The 20,137-nt window shown below is 41.8% G+C and overlaps 1 protein-coding gene across 8 annotated transcripts in view; it reads left to right on the top strand.

Annotated features, from left to right (window-relative positions):
- EBF1 (EBF transcription factor 1) overlaps positions 1–20,137 on the top strand; it is a 412,032-nt gene that overhangs the window by 1,393 nt on the left and 390,502 nt on the right. For 7 of the 8 annotated variants that reach the window (XM_008255335.4, XM_002710343.5, XM_002710344.5 and 4 more), the window contains exons 2-5: positions 1,248–1,404; positions 1,951–2,014; positions 2,671–2,726; positions 13,084–13,157. In XM_008255335.4, the coding sequence (XP_008253557.1) occupies positions 1,248–1,404; positions 1,951–2,014; positions 2,671–2,726; positions 13,084–13,157 (351 nt within the window). Of the gene's footprint in view, positions 1–88; positions 815–1,247; positions 1,405–1,950; positions 2,015–2,670; positions 2,727–13,083; positions 13,158–20,137 lie in introns of those variants that run through there. The other variant, XM_070076385.1, reaches the window with a different exon arrangement.

The following is a 20,137-nucleotide window of genomic DNA, read 5'->3' as shown; positions in this document are numbered from 1 at the left end:
GCTTGACCTGGGCGAACTTTCCTGGGCACATCCCATGCCCTTCCCGGGGCTCCTGGTCCCGAGTGAGAAAGGGCCCCCTTTTATGATCCCAGGCCGTCAGCTGGGCTTGGGGCAGTGGGGGACCTGCTGGCCCCAGGCCTGATCACGCTGAGTGCGGAAGGGGAAGAAGGAAGGTGCCCGCCTCATCCGCGGCTTCCCGTGGCTGGGGACAAGTGTACTCCACACAGTTCGCATCCCCGCTGAGCCTCAGGCCCGGGACGACTGGTAGTGAGAGTGCAAGGGGTGGCCTGGCTGGAAGCGAAAGTGTGTGTGTGTGTGTGTGTGTGTGTGTCTGTGTGTGTCTGTATGTGTGGCCCCGGCGTGTGTGTTGTGTCTGTGCCTGCGCGCGCCGGTGTTGGGCAGGTCGGGCTGTCGGCTGCCGCCCGGCGCCCAGCAGAGACCCAGCCGGCAGTCCCCGGCGGGCGCGCTCCGCCAGCCACCCCGCTGATGGCACAAGTAGCAGGATTGCTGTCCGACGGCCAAACTTTGTCGGGACAGGTCTTGGCGGGGGGAAAAACACATACACACTCCGTTCCCTTTCCCATAGCGACCACCTCCGATCGCTCAGCCACGCACCCTCACAGCCGGCTTCCCCTCCGGCTTTCTCTGGGGGTTGGGTTTGGGAGTGCAGCTTCCTGAGGCCGGGCACCCGCCGCCGGCCGGCCGGGGCGCGTGAGGTTTCCTGCAGGGTGGCGGCTGCGGCGGGAAGCTCAGCGTGTCTCCATCCCGTCCCACCTGCCCACGTAGCCGGGACAGGAGAGGACAGACAGCCGGGGTGGGTGGGCAGCGGGGACCAGCGGCCGTACCCCTTCCCGGGAGTTGTGATTCGCGTGCGCTTTGCTCCGCTAACGTGGGATGCCCTAGTCCACCACCACTTCGCCGCCTCCACAACCGGCGCGCGTCAGGCCCGAGTAGAGGCTGCCAGCGATTCGACTCGCGCGCAAACCCAGACCAAACTTTCACACCTCCTCGGCGAGTTCTGAGGACGCGCGCTGTCCTCGGCGGGGTAGACGAGGAGACGCAGGGCCTCCCGAGTCCCGTCGGCAGCCACGCTCCGGGAGCCTGAGGGGGCGCGGAGGGCGCACGCGGGATGAGTCGGGGGCAGAGGCGGTGGGTGTTTGCGGGATCGCACGCGGCGGCCGCTGATAACCCGGGCGCGGGCTGGGGCCGTGTGGCTGCGCCATCTAACTCTGCGTCTTTGACCGCAGCGGGGTGGGTCTGGCCCGGGCTCACTTTGAGAAGCAGCCGCCCTCCAATCTGAGGAAATCCAACTTCTTCCACTTCGTCCTGGCCCTCTACGACAGACAGGGCCAGCCCGTGGAGATCGAGAGGACAGCCTTTGTGGGGTTCGTGGAGAAGGAAAAAGTAAGTGGGAGCAGCGCCGCAGCCCCTGGGCCCCGGCTCAGGGAGCAGGCCCAGGCGCTCGGGAGGCGCGTTCCTCCGTGAGTGCAAAGCATCCAAAACACACTCCCATAGGGGCCCCCCCAAGCCACTTCCCGTCCCGGACGAACTCGGGCTCCCGATCCACCAGGTTCTGCTCCAAAAAAAAGTTAGTCAGGAGTCCCCGGAGCCGGATAGAAGCGAGCCTGGCCCCACAGCCCCGAGCCTTAGGAGCCAGGGATGTGCCAGTTCTCGATGGGAGACCACGTACCGCCTGCCCCTGACAGCCCAGGCCAGAGCCTCCAGGACCTGGGCAGAGAGGATCGCCCGTGCGCGCGCCACTCAATATTCTGGAAGGGGAGAGAGAGCAGGCAGGGACCGGGGTTGGGGGTGGAGGGGAGATTACAGTTGTCCACATTTTCTGCGGCTCCCTGGCTGGGGGTCCTGGTTTGGGGGAAGTTGCCTCCAAGTTGATGCTCACGCCGACCTCTTTCTCGCGTCTCTTGTGCCTTGCATCCTGCTGCAACTCAGGAAGCCAACAGCGAAAAGACCAATAACGGGATTCACTACCGGCTCCAGCTCCTCTACAGCAATGGTGAGGCTCCCGTCGGGTCTGTGCCAGCACCCGGGGGGCTCTGGCACGGGACAGGGATGCCGAGAACTCCAGGTGGACAAAAGCCTGCAGCCACACCACTTGACTGTCGTCCTGGTGGTGTATCCCTTTATCCTAAGCCGCACCCTAGGAGATTTCACCCCAGGAGGTCTGGAGGTCTGCCTTGTGGGTGTTGCAAATACCTGGGGCCAGGTGTGGTGCCTCAGCCAGGGCTGGGACTGCTTTCCTTCCTCCTTGCCTTTCTGAGGCCTGTTCCTCCAACGTCCAAGGCCCTTTGGGTTCAGGAGGCCTGGAGGCCCGTGATCATTGATGGCTTCAGGCAGCACAGAAGGGCTCTTGCTTGGGAAGAAGAGCAGGAAGGTGAGGGTCTCAGCCTTTTCCCAGCTGCAGCACCAGAGATTTGGCTTGCCAGGGTGCTTGGGCCCGGCTGCAGGCTCCTGTCTGGACCGTGTGGAAAGGATGTCAGCAGAGCTTTCCCTGGACAGTAGGAGAGCCGTTTGCCCTGGGAACCCCTTGCTTTGTGTGTGTATGTGGGTTTTTGTTTTGTTTAACTGTTGTCTGCTCCCTTGCCCCCAGCTGATCCCCTCTCACTTAATTCTTCCTTCTTCCTCCACTGCCACCGCCACCCCCCACCCCAGGGATAAGGACGGAGCAGGACTTCTACGTGCGCCTCATTGACTCCATGACAAAACAAGTAAGTTTCTTAATTTTGTGTCACTGGGCTGACTCTAGGGTCATGAAATTTTGGAAGAATCCAGAAGCTGCTTGTTCCACAGCAGGAAGACTGGGACTTGAACCCCGAAAGCTGGGGTTGACCGCAGACCACACAGGCATGGTGCAGCCTTCCAGTACCCATTCAACCCTTGCCCGCCGCATGCAAAGGATGGCTCCAAGGCTCCTGCCCTCCAAGGGAGGCCCTGGCCTTGTGAATTAAGAGACCACAGGGTGCTGAGCACAGGGAGTAAGGGCTGAACTTCCTCTGACCTGGCAGAGGTGCCCCAGGGGGTGCAGAAGGTGCCTGGGACCCTGTGCGAGGAGGGCTGAACTTCTGAAAGCCAAACTAACCAGGCCTGTTCCAGGAGGCAGAGGATGCGGGGGTCTGGGGTTGGCGGCCAAGGTGGCTTCTCCAGGAATGGTGGGATGCGCGGAGATTGTAGATGACCAATCCATAGGTTTTGTTTTGTATTTTTTTAAATTATTATTTTTAAAAGAGGGTAGTGGTGAAGGTAGTTTGAAAGAGGGATGGAGAGTTGTCAGGATATTTTGCAAAAATCCTCCTGCTTTTGCCTCCAACTTTGGCAGGAAGCCAGAGAGCATGAGTGAGCTTGCGGTCTTAAAGGTACATAGACGGCATTTTCTTAAGCTCCCCAGCACGCGGGTGTCAGGCAGTATACATTAAGGCTGAGTTATGGTTTAAAAGATACAATTATGAGCCGAGTCAGAAAAGAGGTCTGACATTTTAATGAGGTACAGGAGCTTTTCTTCTTCTTCTTCTTCTTACATTTAAGAAAAAGTTTAGTTTTAGAATTAAGTAGCTGGTTAGGTAGGATTTAGTAGCAGAAAAAAAGAAGACAGCTTTATTGGGTGGGGGAAAGAAATCAGAACAAAGAGAAAAGTTAACCATTGTGTCCCAACCAGCAATTTAGTAAGAGGATTAGAATTTATTTACTTGATTTTAAAATGTTTCTGTTAAAATAAAGGAGGTGATTTTTTATAAACACTGCCTTGGAAAAGTTTCAAGTTGGGGTAGGCATGCATATTTAAAAACTGTCTTTAGATATTCCATAGCTTATATATGTTGCACAAAATGTATATGGATAAGCTTTGAGAGTTTTAAAATCTACTCAGCAAGAGGTAATTTAATAACAGCTAGTTTCAATTATTACTGTCATGTTTCATTGTGACCCAAGTAGAAAACAAGATAACATGAAATATATATTTAAAATAATAATAAATAAATATCTCTTGTAATCTACTTCATGTTATTTGCCAATGATATTTGGCTTTCTTGAGGTGTTTGTATTTTAGTTCATTGGTCAGGGTAATCTCATTTATGCTTTTAATATTGGGCTTGTTTTTTCCTTTAATGGATTTGATTATTACATAGGATAATTCCCTTTCATTTGGACATTGTATTTTGTTAAAAAAATTTTTTTCCTGCCAGATAAAAACACAAAAGCCTGATTTTAGTAACTTTTTTTTTCTTATATGATATCAAAACAAAAGGCCTGAAGTGAAGTTTTGTTTTCAAAAATTGTCTTTGATACCCTGGATATCCTTTCCTGCCATTCTCATCAGAGGATTAAAAAGAGAGGAGGGGGAGGGGAAAGCATGAACTCTAATTCATATTCCATATGTATTTCTTAGGATTCACTTTTTATATGGTAAAAGGCACATGCACGCGAATCAGAACTTGAGGCCTGCTTGCGTAACATTTACCACTTACATATTAAATTACAGGCAGCATTAGGAAATGAACTGTTGTAAGGAGCACAAAACTGGGGCATACTTGAAGGGGCTAACTTGTGCCTGATTTGAACTTCCTCAAAATTTTATTTTAGATCTCTGTAAACAAAAAATCAATATTGATTTTCCCATTAAGAAATGAAGTGACTTTATACACTCTCATATGAAAACAGTGGGAGAGTCATCTCTTGATATTTTATAAAGCGATACATCAAATATCATTTTACTAACAAGGTCCTAGAGCTTAAGAAAAACTGCAGCTTAAGGCATTCTTTGACCTCTTGTTATCATCATAAATTCTGTGGGGAGAAGGGAAGGGAGAGAGAGAGAAGGAAAGAAAGAATCAGAGAGAGAGGAGAGGAACAAGAATGAGATATTGTTTATGTTCAATAATAGCAGATATGAAAAAGTAATTTGCCATAAATGGCATATTAAAAGTTAAAATTATAAATTATATATTTTGATAGTGACCTGAGAAAATCTTAATTAATTAAATTAGTTTTTAAAAAAAGAAATATAGATATGTCAAGATACCTATTTGCTTTTATAAAACTTGCTTAAATATCTACCCTCTCTATGGCTTTCACTTTGAAAGGCAATCCCTGCTCATTATCCCGTTGCTTGTTTTTTGCTTATGTGCTGTGAGAGTTCTGGAAGTAGGTGAGCTTTTTGTGTACACAGTTAACACAATAGTCTTCAAAAGGCAGATAAGTCAGTGGAAAGAAGGCTAACTTTCCCTAGCTGTGACATAGTAATGTATATTTAGCCTTAATGAGTAAAGTTTCAAGGGTCCTCATCTTGGTTGAAATTATTCTAGTCTAATTTAAAATTTCTTACATTTTTTTAGCTAAATATATTTGTCAAATCAGATGTAAGTCTTGATATAAGCCAACAGATTAAATGGTTATATATTTTTTCCCCTGTGAAATTCTTTCTGGTTGAGTCCAGGTTTTGATATTTAGAGTGCAGAATGGAATACTTTTAGTGATATGATGAGTTCCAATAACATCAGAAATTGTGGAGGGAATTCCTAGCTACTGTTAGGCATCTTCTCTTGGCTATGTGTTTATTGTACCATTTTTCATATCAGGGATGCAGCTTTATGTGTGTGATGTCATATTCTTAACTCACACAGTGGTGTTAAAATGAAAAAGGAATCTTGAGCAAGGAAAATCCCAAAGTGACTGTGCACTCAACATTTTAACAATACAGAGCTCCTGATTTTGGGTAGAGTTAGTAGTCTTGAAATCAGACAGAAATGTACTCAATCAACCAAGATGTGTTGGTGTGACACAGTGTTTCACACCTCTTCAAAGTGTCTCATTAGACTGTTTTGGGTAATGACTCTTCATTTTGGACTCTACCTGGAAAGATGCAGCTTCTTGAGAAGTGAATGTCTAAGGCTCTGAGCTCCTCATTTATCTGCATGCTTCCTTTCTGAAACATAGAGGATATAATAGCTAAACATTTTGTTCACCAACTAGAAAAGAAAAGGCTTGCTTTTGGGAAAGATTGTAGAAAACCAAGTTTAGCTAGACTAAAAATAGATTGTTTTTGTGTCATTGCTGTTTTTGGTATTCTATTAGTGTGCAGAAAGCCCTGTAGGATCCAGAAGTTTGTGGCTGTTGCATCCAGAAACCGTGTCTACTCCTGAAGCTGAAACGAACCTGGTGGGGGAGGTCTGAGGTTTACTGTGCTCCACGTCACGTGTTCATGTAGTAGTTGAAATATGATTACATTCTGGTTGCTTCTGTGAGTTATTTATCTTTAAACAGTTAACAGAAAAATCCTGTAACTCATCTCCCTTCCTACCATCTTGCTTTAAAAGTGACATTAATTCAGTCACATTCAAAGAAAGGATACCAGGTTTCATGAAGCTATAAAAACAAAACACTCCCTGCCCGCTGCTGCCACTCCACTGCCCCCACCAAAAAGCTTTTTTGGAAAGGAGAAAAAACAGTAGTCACACAATCCTTGTGTGTACGGATTTGAGGGAAAGAGATATGTGGAGGTTGCCCTAAAAAAGCCCCTGCACGGTGGGGGCGGGGGGAGGGGTCCAAGGTACAGCATTCACAGATGCTCTCAGATTTCTCTTCCCAGCTAGACTTCTTCATATATTTGTTTGGATGTTCCCCATACTTTAAGTTATTGAAGCAAATGCATTTTTCCCCTATTGATTGTTTCGTTATATCCTGCCACAGTTACGTAAACTTGATTAACAACTCTTTCAGTTCATAGTTCTTCATTGGTAGATAAACGAATTTTTAGTATATCAGTAGGTTCCCAAGGAATTCACTAGGCCAGCAGAGAGTTTCTTTCACATATTTGGGGGAAAGAAACAAAAAAGGACGAGCAAGATTATAGTCAGGGGCCCTATTTCAGCAGCTTTTTCATTCCTTTGGTAACATGTCAAAAATGCAGGTGATTTAAATTTCCTTGCACAGAGAAGAATGAAGAAGTTTGGAATTTTTATGCATGATCAGGACCTGTGTTTGGGAAAATGTAAACTCATCACAGTGGAAAATGTGTTGTTTGGAGTCTGGGGGTGAAAACAAAGCTGATGGTTTTGGAGAGATTGCCGGAGCCAGATGGCCTAGTACTTCCCCAGTCTGGCGGTCCAACTGCTCCCTCCTGGATAATATACAGCCATTTGTTCGGGGATATTTACGCTAGAGCTGTTTCCATGTGAATGTTTGAACAGCATTAAAAACGAACATATTAGTAGGGATGCATTTATTGAACTTGTACAACTGTACAGATAGTCTGTCCTCTGTCTTTACTTATATTGCTGAGAGCAGTGAAGGAGTGTTTGGACATTGTGGGATTGTTTGCATAGTTGTTGAGCAAGAATGATTTGGTCTTAGTGAGTAATTACAATATATAAGCATTTGGAATAAAACTAATGGAAATAATGGTAGCACCTACCTGGCAGATCTGTTGTGAGAATTAAATGAATTCATAGAAATAAAAGGCTTAAAATAATGCCTGGCACATATTAAGTGCTTAATAAATTAGCTGCTTTTATTATTTTATTATTATTTTTACTGCCTCATTGGGTTGATGAAGCCAGCCATATTTACCAATAGAGATGTAAATGTAGTTACCATATGAGTGAAATATCTTATTACTTCCAGAAAAAGAGATATAAAATTGTTAAAAGGGTTGGGGTTTTTCATCGTATTTGAATAATATAGGGGTTTTGGTTCTGTGAGACATAAAAGATGCATTCTAGAGCTAACAGCTTTTGGTGCACATTCTCTTTTTATTCAGGGCTGTGATGTAACTGAACAGCATACTGAATATGATATCATTCCTTTGCGACTTTCCTAATTCACTTCTGAAAACGGGCCTGCTTAGCTGTTGAGCTGAAATTACATCTTTGTAATTTGCTCACCAGTAGCCAAGTTGCTAATTGAAGCAAAATGATTTTTTATTTTATCTCACTATTAATGTTGGATTGCTGGTTGACACAATTGTTTATGAAATGTCAGATTTGTAGTGGTTTTATTTGGCATGGTTTAATTTTTAACTGGGGCTCCTTCACTCACTGGAAATTTCTAGGACCCATTAGCTGGTAGTGGCATTTTTTTTTTAATGACAGGCAGTGGAACTTGGTGATTGAATGTAATTATTATTACAGTGTTTGAGACTATAGGTGTTCATTTTTTTTATTAGTTCAATTATTGGTAATTTGCTGCCAAAGGCTTGTTGAAAGTTTGTGTTTGGAGGGCATTTCACTTCTGGTTGGAGGAGGTATTTTGTATGTTCATGAATTTGTTCTCTAAGGTAGCACGTTAGTTTTGGACTTTTCTTTTGTCTGTAGAAAAAGGAGTAACATATTTGCAAGATTACTGTTTTGATTTAAATGGAAAATTGGGAGTTTTTTATAGATGACTTCTTTCTTTGTCTTTTCTTTCTTTTTCTTAAACTAATGATGTCTTCTATTGTTTCATTGTAAACCAAGAAAGATTCATAATAAAAACATTTTGTTCCCAAAAACCCTTCAGATTTTCTTGAGCCAAAGTTAAAAGTATTCTTCCCACTACTTTTATTTTGGCCTGGGACATAAGTGGTTAAAACTACTAGAAAAGTAAACCAATAAAAGCCATATTCAAATCTCTGTATTTCCTTTGGCATTCTATTGAAGTGTGGTCCAGGTGTATGTTCATTGTGTATTTTTCATTTTAGTGTATGGTCTTTATCCATAGATAGTTTCAATTAACTTTTGAGACCTAATGATATTTTGGAAAAGCGGGTATGAAATCCCTGTACTTCACAGATGCCTCTTAAAATAGCGGCCACTGAGGCAGATTTTATATATTGTTTGACTAATTTTCAAAGATGCTAAGGTGAATTTATAATTGAGTATTTCAAATAGATGGCATTTTATTCTCTATCAGCACTGTTGTTGCATAAGGATGTGAAGTTTCATAATTTCTGTTTTGTTCTTTAGTTAAATTATAAAAAAACTTATTCTGGGAAAAACTTTCAATCTGAAAGTGAAGAGAGCACTAAAAATATGCAATATTTTCTGTCTGCTTATTAGAGGCTGACATTTAGAGAAGAGAGGCCAGTATATCAGAAATGTTAATATGCTCCAAATATATCCAGTTTTCAAAATTTGCTTATCAATATCATCAGATTTTTGAAGTTAAGATGAAGTTTTTACTGGTTACCATTTTACTTTTCTTTCTGTACAAGCATTCCTGATGCTTTACAAGATTTATTTGCCATTGGCAGGATTAATTTAAGCATTGCCTTCTACTCAATATTATACTTTTTGCTTCTTGGGTTACATATCCCAACTGGATTCATCATCAATTGATTAGTTTAAATAATACAGTTTATATGCTTTCTCTTCCTCTCCCACCCATCCACGTAGCAGGCCTCCCATCCTCACGTCTGATAAACACATTGATTTATTTAAACCACTGTTGTCTTTGTTGCTGTCATAGTGGACTACCTTCCTCACGGTGAACAGACGCATGATTTACTACAGAGGAGGAAAATAAGCCTTCTTCTTGGTGTTCCATTGTCTGGGCCCTAAACCAGCTGTCTATTAAAATGGTTTCACTTAAAATAGTCAATGCTGTTTATATGCTTCTGTGATCTCCCAGCTGAGCCAACCTCAGCGGTCTTTACTCATACCCCACGGAGACACATATTTAAATTAGAAAGAAAAGTTAGAAACTTCTCCCTAAGTTGGTGTTAGAGGATCCCTATGCTTTTGGGCTCATAATCTGGGTTTGCAGAGCTGTGAATCAGTTTTGATGTGTGTGTCTAAAGTGCAGATGTAAAGATTATGTGTGGTTGTTGTTTGGGTATCCATGCGGGAGGGGGTACTTGGGGGCATTTTCCAGAAATCTGTCTTATTGTTACCACTGTGTATCAGAGACACTCATCAAAATAAATTTATTATATCTTCCAGTACTGGATCCCATCAGCATGTTGATAATGGGGCCATACATTCTATATGTTGTATGTACGTTTGTGTGTGCATGTGCATCTTTAACAGTGTATGTGTGTGTGAAATAATAATTCTTTTCAGTAACAAAAATCATTTGGATCGGGTTAGGGTGGATTAGCTGTTTAACTGAGGTTCTCGTGTGCTCTGTAGTTACAGGATTCTAGTCCTGCTCAATGTGGAGTTTCACTTGCTCTTATTTTGGAAGTCACGGCAACACTTCTTTCTCTGCCTTTACGTGCTGAAATATTTTGCTCTGTTGAGGCCTTAAGGAGAGAGAAAGCAGAAACTTCATGCTTCCACCCCTCCCCAGAGCTCCTAATTATTTCTGAGCAAATCCAAACTCATGTTTTCATTTTTCTATGCTTGATTTTGGAGAAAAATTCTCTGTTTTGACTCCGTTGCCAGAAGCGAAGTGGCAGTGTGGTATTTGGTAAAGAGATGTATTACGGAGGCTCTGGGTCTTAAACAAGTGATGTTCAGTCTCTAAAACAAAAAAACCAAAGAAGAAAAAAGCAAAACACGCGACTTCTGAAAGTTCATGTCGTCTCCTATTTGTGGAGTCATGAGCTTATGTGCACTGCGGCACGTCTTTAATTGAATATTACCATGGGCCCACTGATTCCAATGGAACCAGTAGCCTCACTCAAAATAATATTTGTTTCACATAGAAGGAATCAAAATGAGGAGGTCTAATGTAACTGATATTTCTCCCACTAGCAAAAACAAACCTTTTTTTGAACACTAGGGGAAACCTCACCAATATCTGTGAATTTACTTACTGCGTTACTTGTTTTCGTTTAGTATGACAAGTACTAAAGTTGAAAGGGAGGTTATCAAGAGTATTAAAAGAACATGCAAACAACTTAGTGATAAGAGGATTTAGCAGAAATACATCATTAGAATTTTTAGCACTGTATGAGATGTAATCAATAATTTACTATGTTTTTTTTTACTTCAGCAATGATTGCAGGAAACAAAGCAAGCAGATATAAATTTTGCTTTTCAAAACATTTTTAATTAATGCATGTTTTGTAGTGAAGCAATTTCTTAGGAATTTGGAAAGGTCTTTTAAGAATACAGGAAAGATTCATCTATACTTATTCAGAGTAGTAATGAAAATTTGAGGCATGACAGGATACTAACATAATCTAGATTCTCTCTCCAGAAGATAATTTATGAATGACAAAGGGTAAAGTCATAAACTTACAGTCCGGAAACATGGCTGATGATTTCTGGTGGATAGTAAGCAAATGGCCACTGTTTATGTTGCCAGGGTGGAACTGGTCTACCACCGCACATTTCGATACACCAGGAACTCAGTGTCGCCTCTGTGCTGTTCCTGCCTGAAGCTCCTAACTTTAAGCCTGAGAACACTTAGACAAACCCAGATTGAGGGATGGCTTATTAAATAACTGGCCTATATTCTTCAAAAATATCAATGTCATGCAATAAGAAGACTAGAGATGCCTCCTATTAAAGGAGACACAGCAGCTGAATGCAGTAATTAGTATTGGATTTTCTTTTGTGTAAAGGCTATAATTGGGTAATTGGTGAATCTCAGTAAGGTCTGCAGATTGGATTATTGTACTGTACCAATGTTAATTTTTTGATTTAGATAACTGTACTGTGATTCTGCAAGTGAATTCTTTGTTTCAAGGAAATACATACTTGTTATAAAGAAAATACTTGGAACATGTCTGTGGCTTACTAATAAATGATTCAGGAAAAAGTAGCGAGAAGGGATAAGATAGATTTAGCAAAATGCGAACATCTGAAGAATCTTGGTATAGGGTATGCTGGAATTCTTTATATATTCTTGCAAGTTTCCTGTATATCTACAGTCACTTCAAAGTAAAAACATCTTTAAAAATACAGGATTATGATAAGCTAGACATTAAAAAATGGCTTTGATAGGCCAATGATTGAGAAGTGTTTTCTCTTCACGCAGGTACTTTTCATTATTTTTTTATTTGTTGCAAAGTTTGTTTGGAAATGTGGTCAGAAATCATCACTGAACCTGTTCGGATGATCTGTACCTACTGGTTCTTCAGTTGTACACATCATTAACAGGTTTTGAAAGTCCTGGGTTCAAAAATGAAGTTCAGTAGAGCTAACTACAAGTTAGTCACTGCAGCATCTCCATGTGCTGGGTAAGGGTAGTATCTAGTCAATTTAAGTAGTTTTGTCATCAAGCAATTGGGGTTATATGAATGTGTCAATAATTTTATTAACATTCTGCAGCTGTGCTATGTGAGGATTCTGCAGTGATCCAGTGTTAAATTAGTTAAGTGTGTCCCGGTGCAGAGTACTGTTCTGTTAATAGTTGTCTGTTTTGCTTTGGCCCAGGTGTTAACATGTAGATCCATGAGGAAGCTCAGGTCCCAGGGAACTTCTCTGCGTCCTACAGTAAAATGTTTATACACATTTTACAAAAAGCAGACGAAAACTATTGGCTGGTTTGAGTCAGATGTAATTCTTAGTTGAGGTAGCTGACTCTGGCTTAAGCCTCCATGCAGCATATGCCGGTGAGTCTTCCTGTCTGGGTGGGTGTACACCTGGTGAGAGCACATGTTTTGAGCCTGTTGGCGGGAAGAGGGCTTTTCCTGATTGATGAATCATTTCAAAGTCGACACATTTAGTGAATGGGTTAGCTTCCAGACTTGTTTTCTGCTACTCTGCATTAGAGCACTAAATGTTGGGGCAGGCTGGAAGTCACATATCATGCAAAAACCAAATTCACTTGCTTTTTCATATTTTAAATAAACAGTGTCTCAATCTGCTAAGCCTTCAGGGTTTGTCCTCGAGATAATTACATTTACTTTTACTTGGTATTGAAAGGAGAAATTGTGGCTGTCTTAACAGCAGCAGCCCATCCCATACACTCATCCAAAGCTTTGTGCATTATCATAAGGTGGTCAACAGGTCAGAGAGGAACATGGCCAGTTCCATTCAATTTGGGTTGATCCTGAACCACGTATCTGAAACAGTCAGCTCAGTGTGGCCTTCAGCTCCTGAAAGCTAATTAGCTTCAGCAGTGGTGCGGTGGGCTCAATCTCAGCTGTGATTGTTTTCTGCTGCTTGATTCTGTGTGTAGCTAAAATCATACCTTTGCTTTCAGGCCATAGTGTACGAAGGCCAAGACAAGAACCCAGAAATGTGCCGAGTCTTGCTCACACACGAGATTATGTGCAGGTAAGAAATACCTTGGTCTCTCCCTTTAATTAGCAAAGAGAAGATGAATTTGTATCTCAGATCTAGGTGAACCCAGATCTATTTTTGGGTATACATTTATCTTGCTCCTAGTAGACAATCTGAAAAGAACTGTTAGACGTGAGTATTTGGTAGTAAAGTGTCACAGGCATCACAGTAGTTCTCAATTATGTATTAGATTTCATCCTGAAAGACATCCATTTCCATTTTGATATCATACTGTTAATGGGCACAAAGCAGTGCCCCCCTTTTCTCTTACAATCAAATAAAATACAATATAACCCTTTTAGTGTTAATATATGCGCTCAACTGTATTCCTAGTAAAATGAGTAAGAGTTCTATTGATGTCAGCTGAGGCCTTGGTTGGATAAGAGATGAAAGTTATAGTTCCTCCCTTTTAATTCTCCCACTTAAAAATATGACTATCCATATCTAGGCATCATTCCTCCTTTCATTTGCTGTGGGATGCTGATGGTTTTGTGTGTGGTGGTGTTTTTTTTTTTCTTTTCTTTTCTTCTTCTTCTTTTTTTTTTTTTTTTGCTGTGCTGCTTTCCATGCATCTGGTCTCTTCCTAATCCCACATATAGCTCTGACAGTATAGCCAGTAATTCTCAGAGGCACTGATATTTTGGAAGGATGGCAAAGATGTCTCGCTAAAAGGTTTGAAAATTCATGTTACTCAAAAACCAGTGTCTTTATTTTGACTTTGAAGCAACATTTGGAAACAGGCAAGCAACTGAATTCCCTTCCCTGGACTCAGCCAGGCCTCCACATGTGAGGGAGTAGACAGTTAACTTACATTCTTATTCTTCAGAACATAACACCAGCACTTCGCCCCTGATATATTCTAAGTAACTGGATAAAGCATGAAGATGCCAGTGTGTTTGAAAGAAAGGCTTCGAATTGCTTTGTTAGCCACGCGGGCTCTTCCTGGCACAGAGTGTACTTGGCTGCTTGCGCTCACTGACCAATCTGTTTAGGGCTTCAGCTGACACCTTGGCGGCGTGGGTGGGCTTTATTCGCTGCTCATGAACTTGTAGAGAAAGCCACCTTAAAACGCTACAGGTGGGAAGTACAATAAAAAGGGGGATTCGTATGCTTCTTGAGATTCTACATACAATTATGTACATACATAAAAATTGAAGTTTTCCTTTTTTAAAAAATGTACTTCTAATACATTATTCCAAAATGTACAAGAGTTTCATAAATTTACATTTTGGTGATTTATGAAACTTTTTGTTACTCCAAAACCAGGTTGTTTTTCTCTATAGCAGTAGCAGGACCTAAAAATAAATATGACCATGGATTGCTTATATGATACTTTTATGCAAAAGTTAGAGTTATATATAACAGTTTTACAATAAAGCTCATTGCACCCTTCAGAAGTAAATAAGATCCATTTTTAGAAACATTAAAACATAAGCTCCCTCATCTTACTGTTTTTCTGATATCTGTATTTCAGCTTCCTACAATTAGCATGTCCTTAGAATGAATTTTCCATGTTCTACTACTTGTGATTCTGGCAAAATACTAAACAGACCGCAAGATGGATCTCAACCAGTAGGCCAAATAATATCATAGATTTGCATCTCATGTCTGCACGTTTGGTCTGTGCTTGAAATAATTCTGTTTTTGAAATACTTAAAGATGTATTGTGCCTTTCACATGCAGGCCTACCCTCTATTAATGCAATTTATATTTCTCTTGTTTTTAAAATTCATTGGTCCAAAGCACTTTATTATGCTGCTTGGTGTGCTTTACTGCTGATGTTCTTTCTATTTTTCAGAAACATAAAAATAGCAAAACTAAAATTCTCAAGCCACTGGAAGCAAATGATGTTTGTACTGTGTGCTAAGAGGGAAAAACCATATTCAGAATGTCATCTTGCTAATGTTACAGATTTTCTTGGCTGCCTATAGATGTGTAAGGGGTACTGTTTGTTTACCAGGCTGCCATGACCCTATTACACAAACCTGTCATCTATTGTGTGGCTAACAGTCTTTTAAATTGCAAATCTGATGCTCTTTAGGGGGCTTTAGGAAAAAATTCTCACTTTCTGCATCATCCTATTTCTCTTGATTTCTTGCCTGTTGTAAGTGGAAGTTGGGATGTGCTGAATTTGCACCAGGGGTGCAAATGCAGGCTCAATTATAAGCATAAAATTAGAGTTTGTTCACCATTAATCAGCCTGGCTAATTGCTATGCACCACCATTAGCCATATGGTGTGAAAGACAGCTTGCTCTCCCCACGATGAAATTTCTTCATTGCAGACATGAAATAGTGAGGACCCTGGATTTTAAAATAGCTTGTTTTAGATATTTAATTTCTAAACAACTTTCTGCAGTGCTTTCTATCAAAGCTAACAGCACAATAAAACTTTGCGTTGATATCACAAAAGCTGTATATTTATAGGACATTGGCTATGGTAAAGGAGACACAGGGAATTTAGATAGACAAGAAAGGGCTTGGTATGATGCTGTTTTGTTGCAGGCAAAAGAAAAGAAAAAAAAAGAAAGGAAAATGCGAGAGAGTTGTGTCTCAAGTGGTTGCAAATTTTCAAAATCCATTGTGTTCTATGGAGAAGGTGACCCCACTACATGGGTTGGGTAAAGGAATTGCCACCATTGGATTATAATTATTACCACTCAGAGACAAAAACCTCTTTGTTTTGATGACATGGAGCTCTCCTTCTGTGGAATTCCTGGAGAGTTTCTGCTTTTTGGTAAATTAGAATTTATCATACTATTCACTCTTACATTTTGCTAATACTTGTACCTGGTAGTTAAGTTTTTAAAATAATAAGGCCCCATGAATGATTTTTTAAGGCACCCTTCCATAGGGGGTTTGATTATAGGGACACTCTGCATTTAAATTAGAATGGAAAATAGGAATTATTCTTGGTAGGTGATCAGTACCCAGTTCCCAGACAGGCTGAATGAAGCAGTGTTTTATCTCTTGTCGACACACAGGAGAGTTGCAGGGGACAGGTGCTCTGTTTAGGAAAGCACTCTTCTCATTTGTGGTACATGGTTTCTTGTAGGACCTCGAATTCTCAAGGTTAGCCTAGTCCCTTGATATGTAGTATTTCTTCCTGGTTCTTCAGATTCTTGCTTAAGCATGGTTTCTCTCTGGGAAGCATCTCTGGTCCTTGGTCTGAGTCATGTCCCCTTGTTAAGCAGTCCCGTGTGCACTGTTGTTTCCCTTTGTAGCACATAGCACAGTTGTAACTGTGTGCACACTGTTTTCCTTTGCTGGACTAAGAGCTTCCTGAAGGCAGGGAAGTTCCTTGGTTTCCCTCTGTGTTTCAGTTGTCCCTCTTGCAAAATGGGAGGATATTATTACTTTTAGGCTGGTGGTTAAGATTAAATGCTGTAATCTTCATAAATGCTTATCGTGTGCCTGACACATTTAGTACTGAGCCTCTGTAGTCATTGTCAATAGTAATAGTAGCAGTATTGTCAATAGAAGCAGTAGTAGCAATGGCCACAGTGTCTAGCTAGGCCCACAGTAGCTCAGAGTAAACCATGATAAAACAGCATTGAAAGGAAGTGAACTGTTTGCTAAACCATTTTTTTCTGCTTTATTCATTCCAATTGCTGTTGTTAAGGCTGTTTTAATTCATTGTTTTAGCACCTACTATGTGCAAAGCACTGTAGAATTCAGAGCCAGAAAATGCTGGACCCCGCAGTAGGAAGTTTTTGCTTTAGCCTGGGAGATGAGACCTGAAAGCAAACAACTAGACTGTTCTCTAGAAAGGACTGGATGTGTTGAGAGGTTGATGCAGAGGACTCTTCCTATTTAGAGAAGGAAGGACATATTTGCAGGTGGCCAGACGCAGCAGGGGTGAGGGGTGAGGCAAGAGGAGCTTCAGGGGGTGCATGAAGAAGCATTTGGGCATGTTTGCTGGTAATTTAGGCAAGATTTCTCTGTGAAGAGGTTTGCAGATGGATGGAGCTATGGCCTGGAGCTGGGAAGAGAGTTGTAGTCAACTATAACTGACTTCAGAGTTCTTTTCCCAAGGATGAGCGTTGAAGCTAAGGACTTTGAAAGGCCTAACAAGGGTAGGAGAAGAGCGAGTGAAGAGGCCATGGATACATTCTTGTGGAATAAACACATTTAGCAAGCAGGGAGAAAGTGTTAGAGAACCAGGGAAAAAAGCTTTGCATACAGGATTCAAACATAAAAGGAGTGTTTCAAAAGGGCAGAGTCATCTACATAATAAGTTCCAGGAAGATCAGATGGACGTGAAGACTGAGGAAAGCACCAGAAGGTCCCTGGTGATTTTGTGGCAGGCTATCCAAGTGGCTGCTAACGGTGGACACTGGTTTTAATGGGGCTGAAGTGGCAAGGAGTGCTGGAGACTCTTACAAGGAGAATGCAGAGCAGCAAAGAAATAAACTCTAGGGAAAAGAAGGAGCAAGTTGACAATGTATGATGTATGTGCGCTGAGGGGAAGAATTAACTACAAAGGAACGAGTTATGGAAGCAAAACAGAGGAGGAATCATTGATGGGTAGGTCTCAAGTGAGGCAGCAGAGAGGGTCCCACGATCTCAAATGCTTGAGTTAGTTATGAGATAAAGAGTAGAAGAAAGATAGAGTGTAGAAAAGGCTATTTCTGGACTGGATTCTTTTAAAACTAGTCATCCTTATAACAATTAATCAGACTGTCCACATAATTCAGATATCTCATTCTCTAGCCATTTGGCTAAATAAAGGAGGCATCTTGTGTGTGTGTGTGTGTTTCTTTTTTAAAGCTCAGAGTTTGAAATAATGCATTTCTCCAGTTCAGAGAACCTCTAGTTACAGGAAGAAGTTCTATGCCCCTAAGATGAAAATCTGCAGGTTCCAGCACTGGGAAACATTTGCTTGTTTCTTGCCCTGATTGATGAGTCTGCGAGTCAGCTTACTAGAAATATGCCACCAGGGTTGACTGCTAAGGAAGAGATTTGTAGGTTTACTGCTTTTCTCTGAGTATGCTGAATGTTCTGGGAGATCAGCAATCCCTCTGAGGAAAGAGCTACCATTTTGAGTGCAAAGTCTATAGACCATAGCACAAGCTAGGTACCCATTGCTGTTTCTGGCCACATAGCTCTCCATGCAGGTTGGGGAAGGAATGTGAAGACTGGTGGTACCTGTCTGCCTTTTTTTTTTTAACTTTTATTTAATGAATATAAATTTCCAAAGTACAGCTTATGGATAACAATGGCTTCCCCCCCATAACATCCCTCCCACCCACTACCCTCCCCTTTCCCACTCCCTCTCCCCTTCCATTCACATCAAGATTCATTTTCGATTCTCTTTATATACACCTGCCTGCTTTTGAATTTTATTCTGGTGACAAAGCAAGTTAGAAAATTCCAAACCAACTAATAAATGCTTGCTTTAGAGAGTAAATGCCATGTCTACACTGGCACATATAGTAGGAACCTAAAATATGCTATTTTGAGTGGATGAAGGTTACTCAGTCACATAGTAAGGAGGACATGACAATTATCACTGTAGTTTCTTTTGTTAACATAGTAACTTTTCCCAGTAAGTGCTTTTGCATATCTCATTTTTTATTTTTGTTTTTTTTTTCTAGTTTTACAATTTAAAATCACCAATATTTTATTGCTTTTAAGAAAGGATATTTATAAAGCAGTAAGTTGATATTTGGACCAGAAATTTCTGATTCTAGAGATGTGTACTGATTTCTACTCATTAAAACACACACACACACACATACATACATTTACCAAATACCCTACAGTTCTGAGGATGGTATTAAAGGCACATAACTCTTTGTATGAAATAACCATACTAATATTTTAGACAAAAAGCTTTAGTGGGTGAGATATCTGTCTCATTGAACTGTTCTAATATGTACCCTCTTCTGTCTTAAACAAAGGTGAATTTTTTTAAAAGATTATTTATTTATTTATTTGAAAGTCAGAGTTACACAGAAAGGGGAGAGGCAGAGAGAGAGAGAGAGAAAGGGAGGTCTTCCATCTGATGGTTCACTCCCCAACTGGCTGCAATGGCTGGAGTTGTGCCGATCCGAAGCCAGGAGCCAAGAGCTTCCTCCAGGTCTCCCATGTTGGTGCAGGGGCCCAAGGACTTGGGCCATCCTCCACTGCTTTCCCAGGCCATAACAGAGAGCTGGATCGGAAGTGGAGCAGCCGGGTCTCAAACTGGCACCCATATGGGATGCCAGCACTTCAGGCCAGGGCATTAACCTGCTGTACCACAGCACCGGGCCCCAACATAGGTTCTCTTTTCAGCCTGTCCTTCCTGGTTAATACCTGTCTTGTATATCGTGGAGGTGGTGCCTACCTTTCTTGTCTCTTGGCATTTAGGAGAAATAACCAGGGGCAGTTCAGCTTGAGAAGGGAGAACTCCCATGGGCAAGAAAGACCGTCATGGAGAGAAAAGACGGGTCCTTGATCTGCTTGGCTCTAAGAGGCTATGTGGGAGTGGATGTCAGCTCAACCTAAAGGAAGACCTTTCTTCCCCAATTTACAATTGATTTTTAATTTTTGATTAGCAAAGTAATAATGAATTGCAGAACAGAACACTGCATTGTTCCCTCCCGCCTGTCTCCCTCCCTGTGTATTAGCTCATTGGAGTTCTTATTCATTTATTCAAAAGGTATTTCCTGAAGGCCTAGTGTATGCCAGGCTCTATTCTAGTACCTGGAGATGTAGAGGTGAACAAAACATGCCTAAGACTGTGTCCTCTGGGAAAAGGGCTGGAGAGCTCTGGAGTAGTCAGAGAGGACCTTTCTAAGGTAATGGCAATACCGACAGGTTTGAGCAAAGTGAGGCAATGAACCATGCTTGTGAAAAATGTTCCCTTCCCTTCCCTCCTTGTCTCCCTCTCTAATTTTCCTCGCAGAAATGGAACCATACTGTACATCCTATTCTGAAACTTAATTTCCTCAATTTTCAAGATAAGACTTCTTTATGCAATAGTGCTTCAAGC

This window comes from Oryctolagus cuniculus, chromosome 6, assembly GCF_964237555.1.
Source record: "Oryctolagus cuniculus chromosome 6, mOryCun1.1, whole genome shotgun sequence".
Taxonomy (NCBI): domain Eukaryota; kingdom Metazoa; phylum Chordata; class Mammalia; order Lagomorpha; family Leporidae; genus Oryctolagus; species Oryctolagus cuniculus.
The sequence above is the reverse complement of the archived record's forward strand: the minus strand, read 5'-3'. Positions and strand labels throughout refer to the sequence as shown.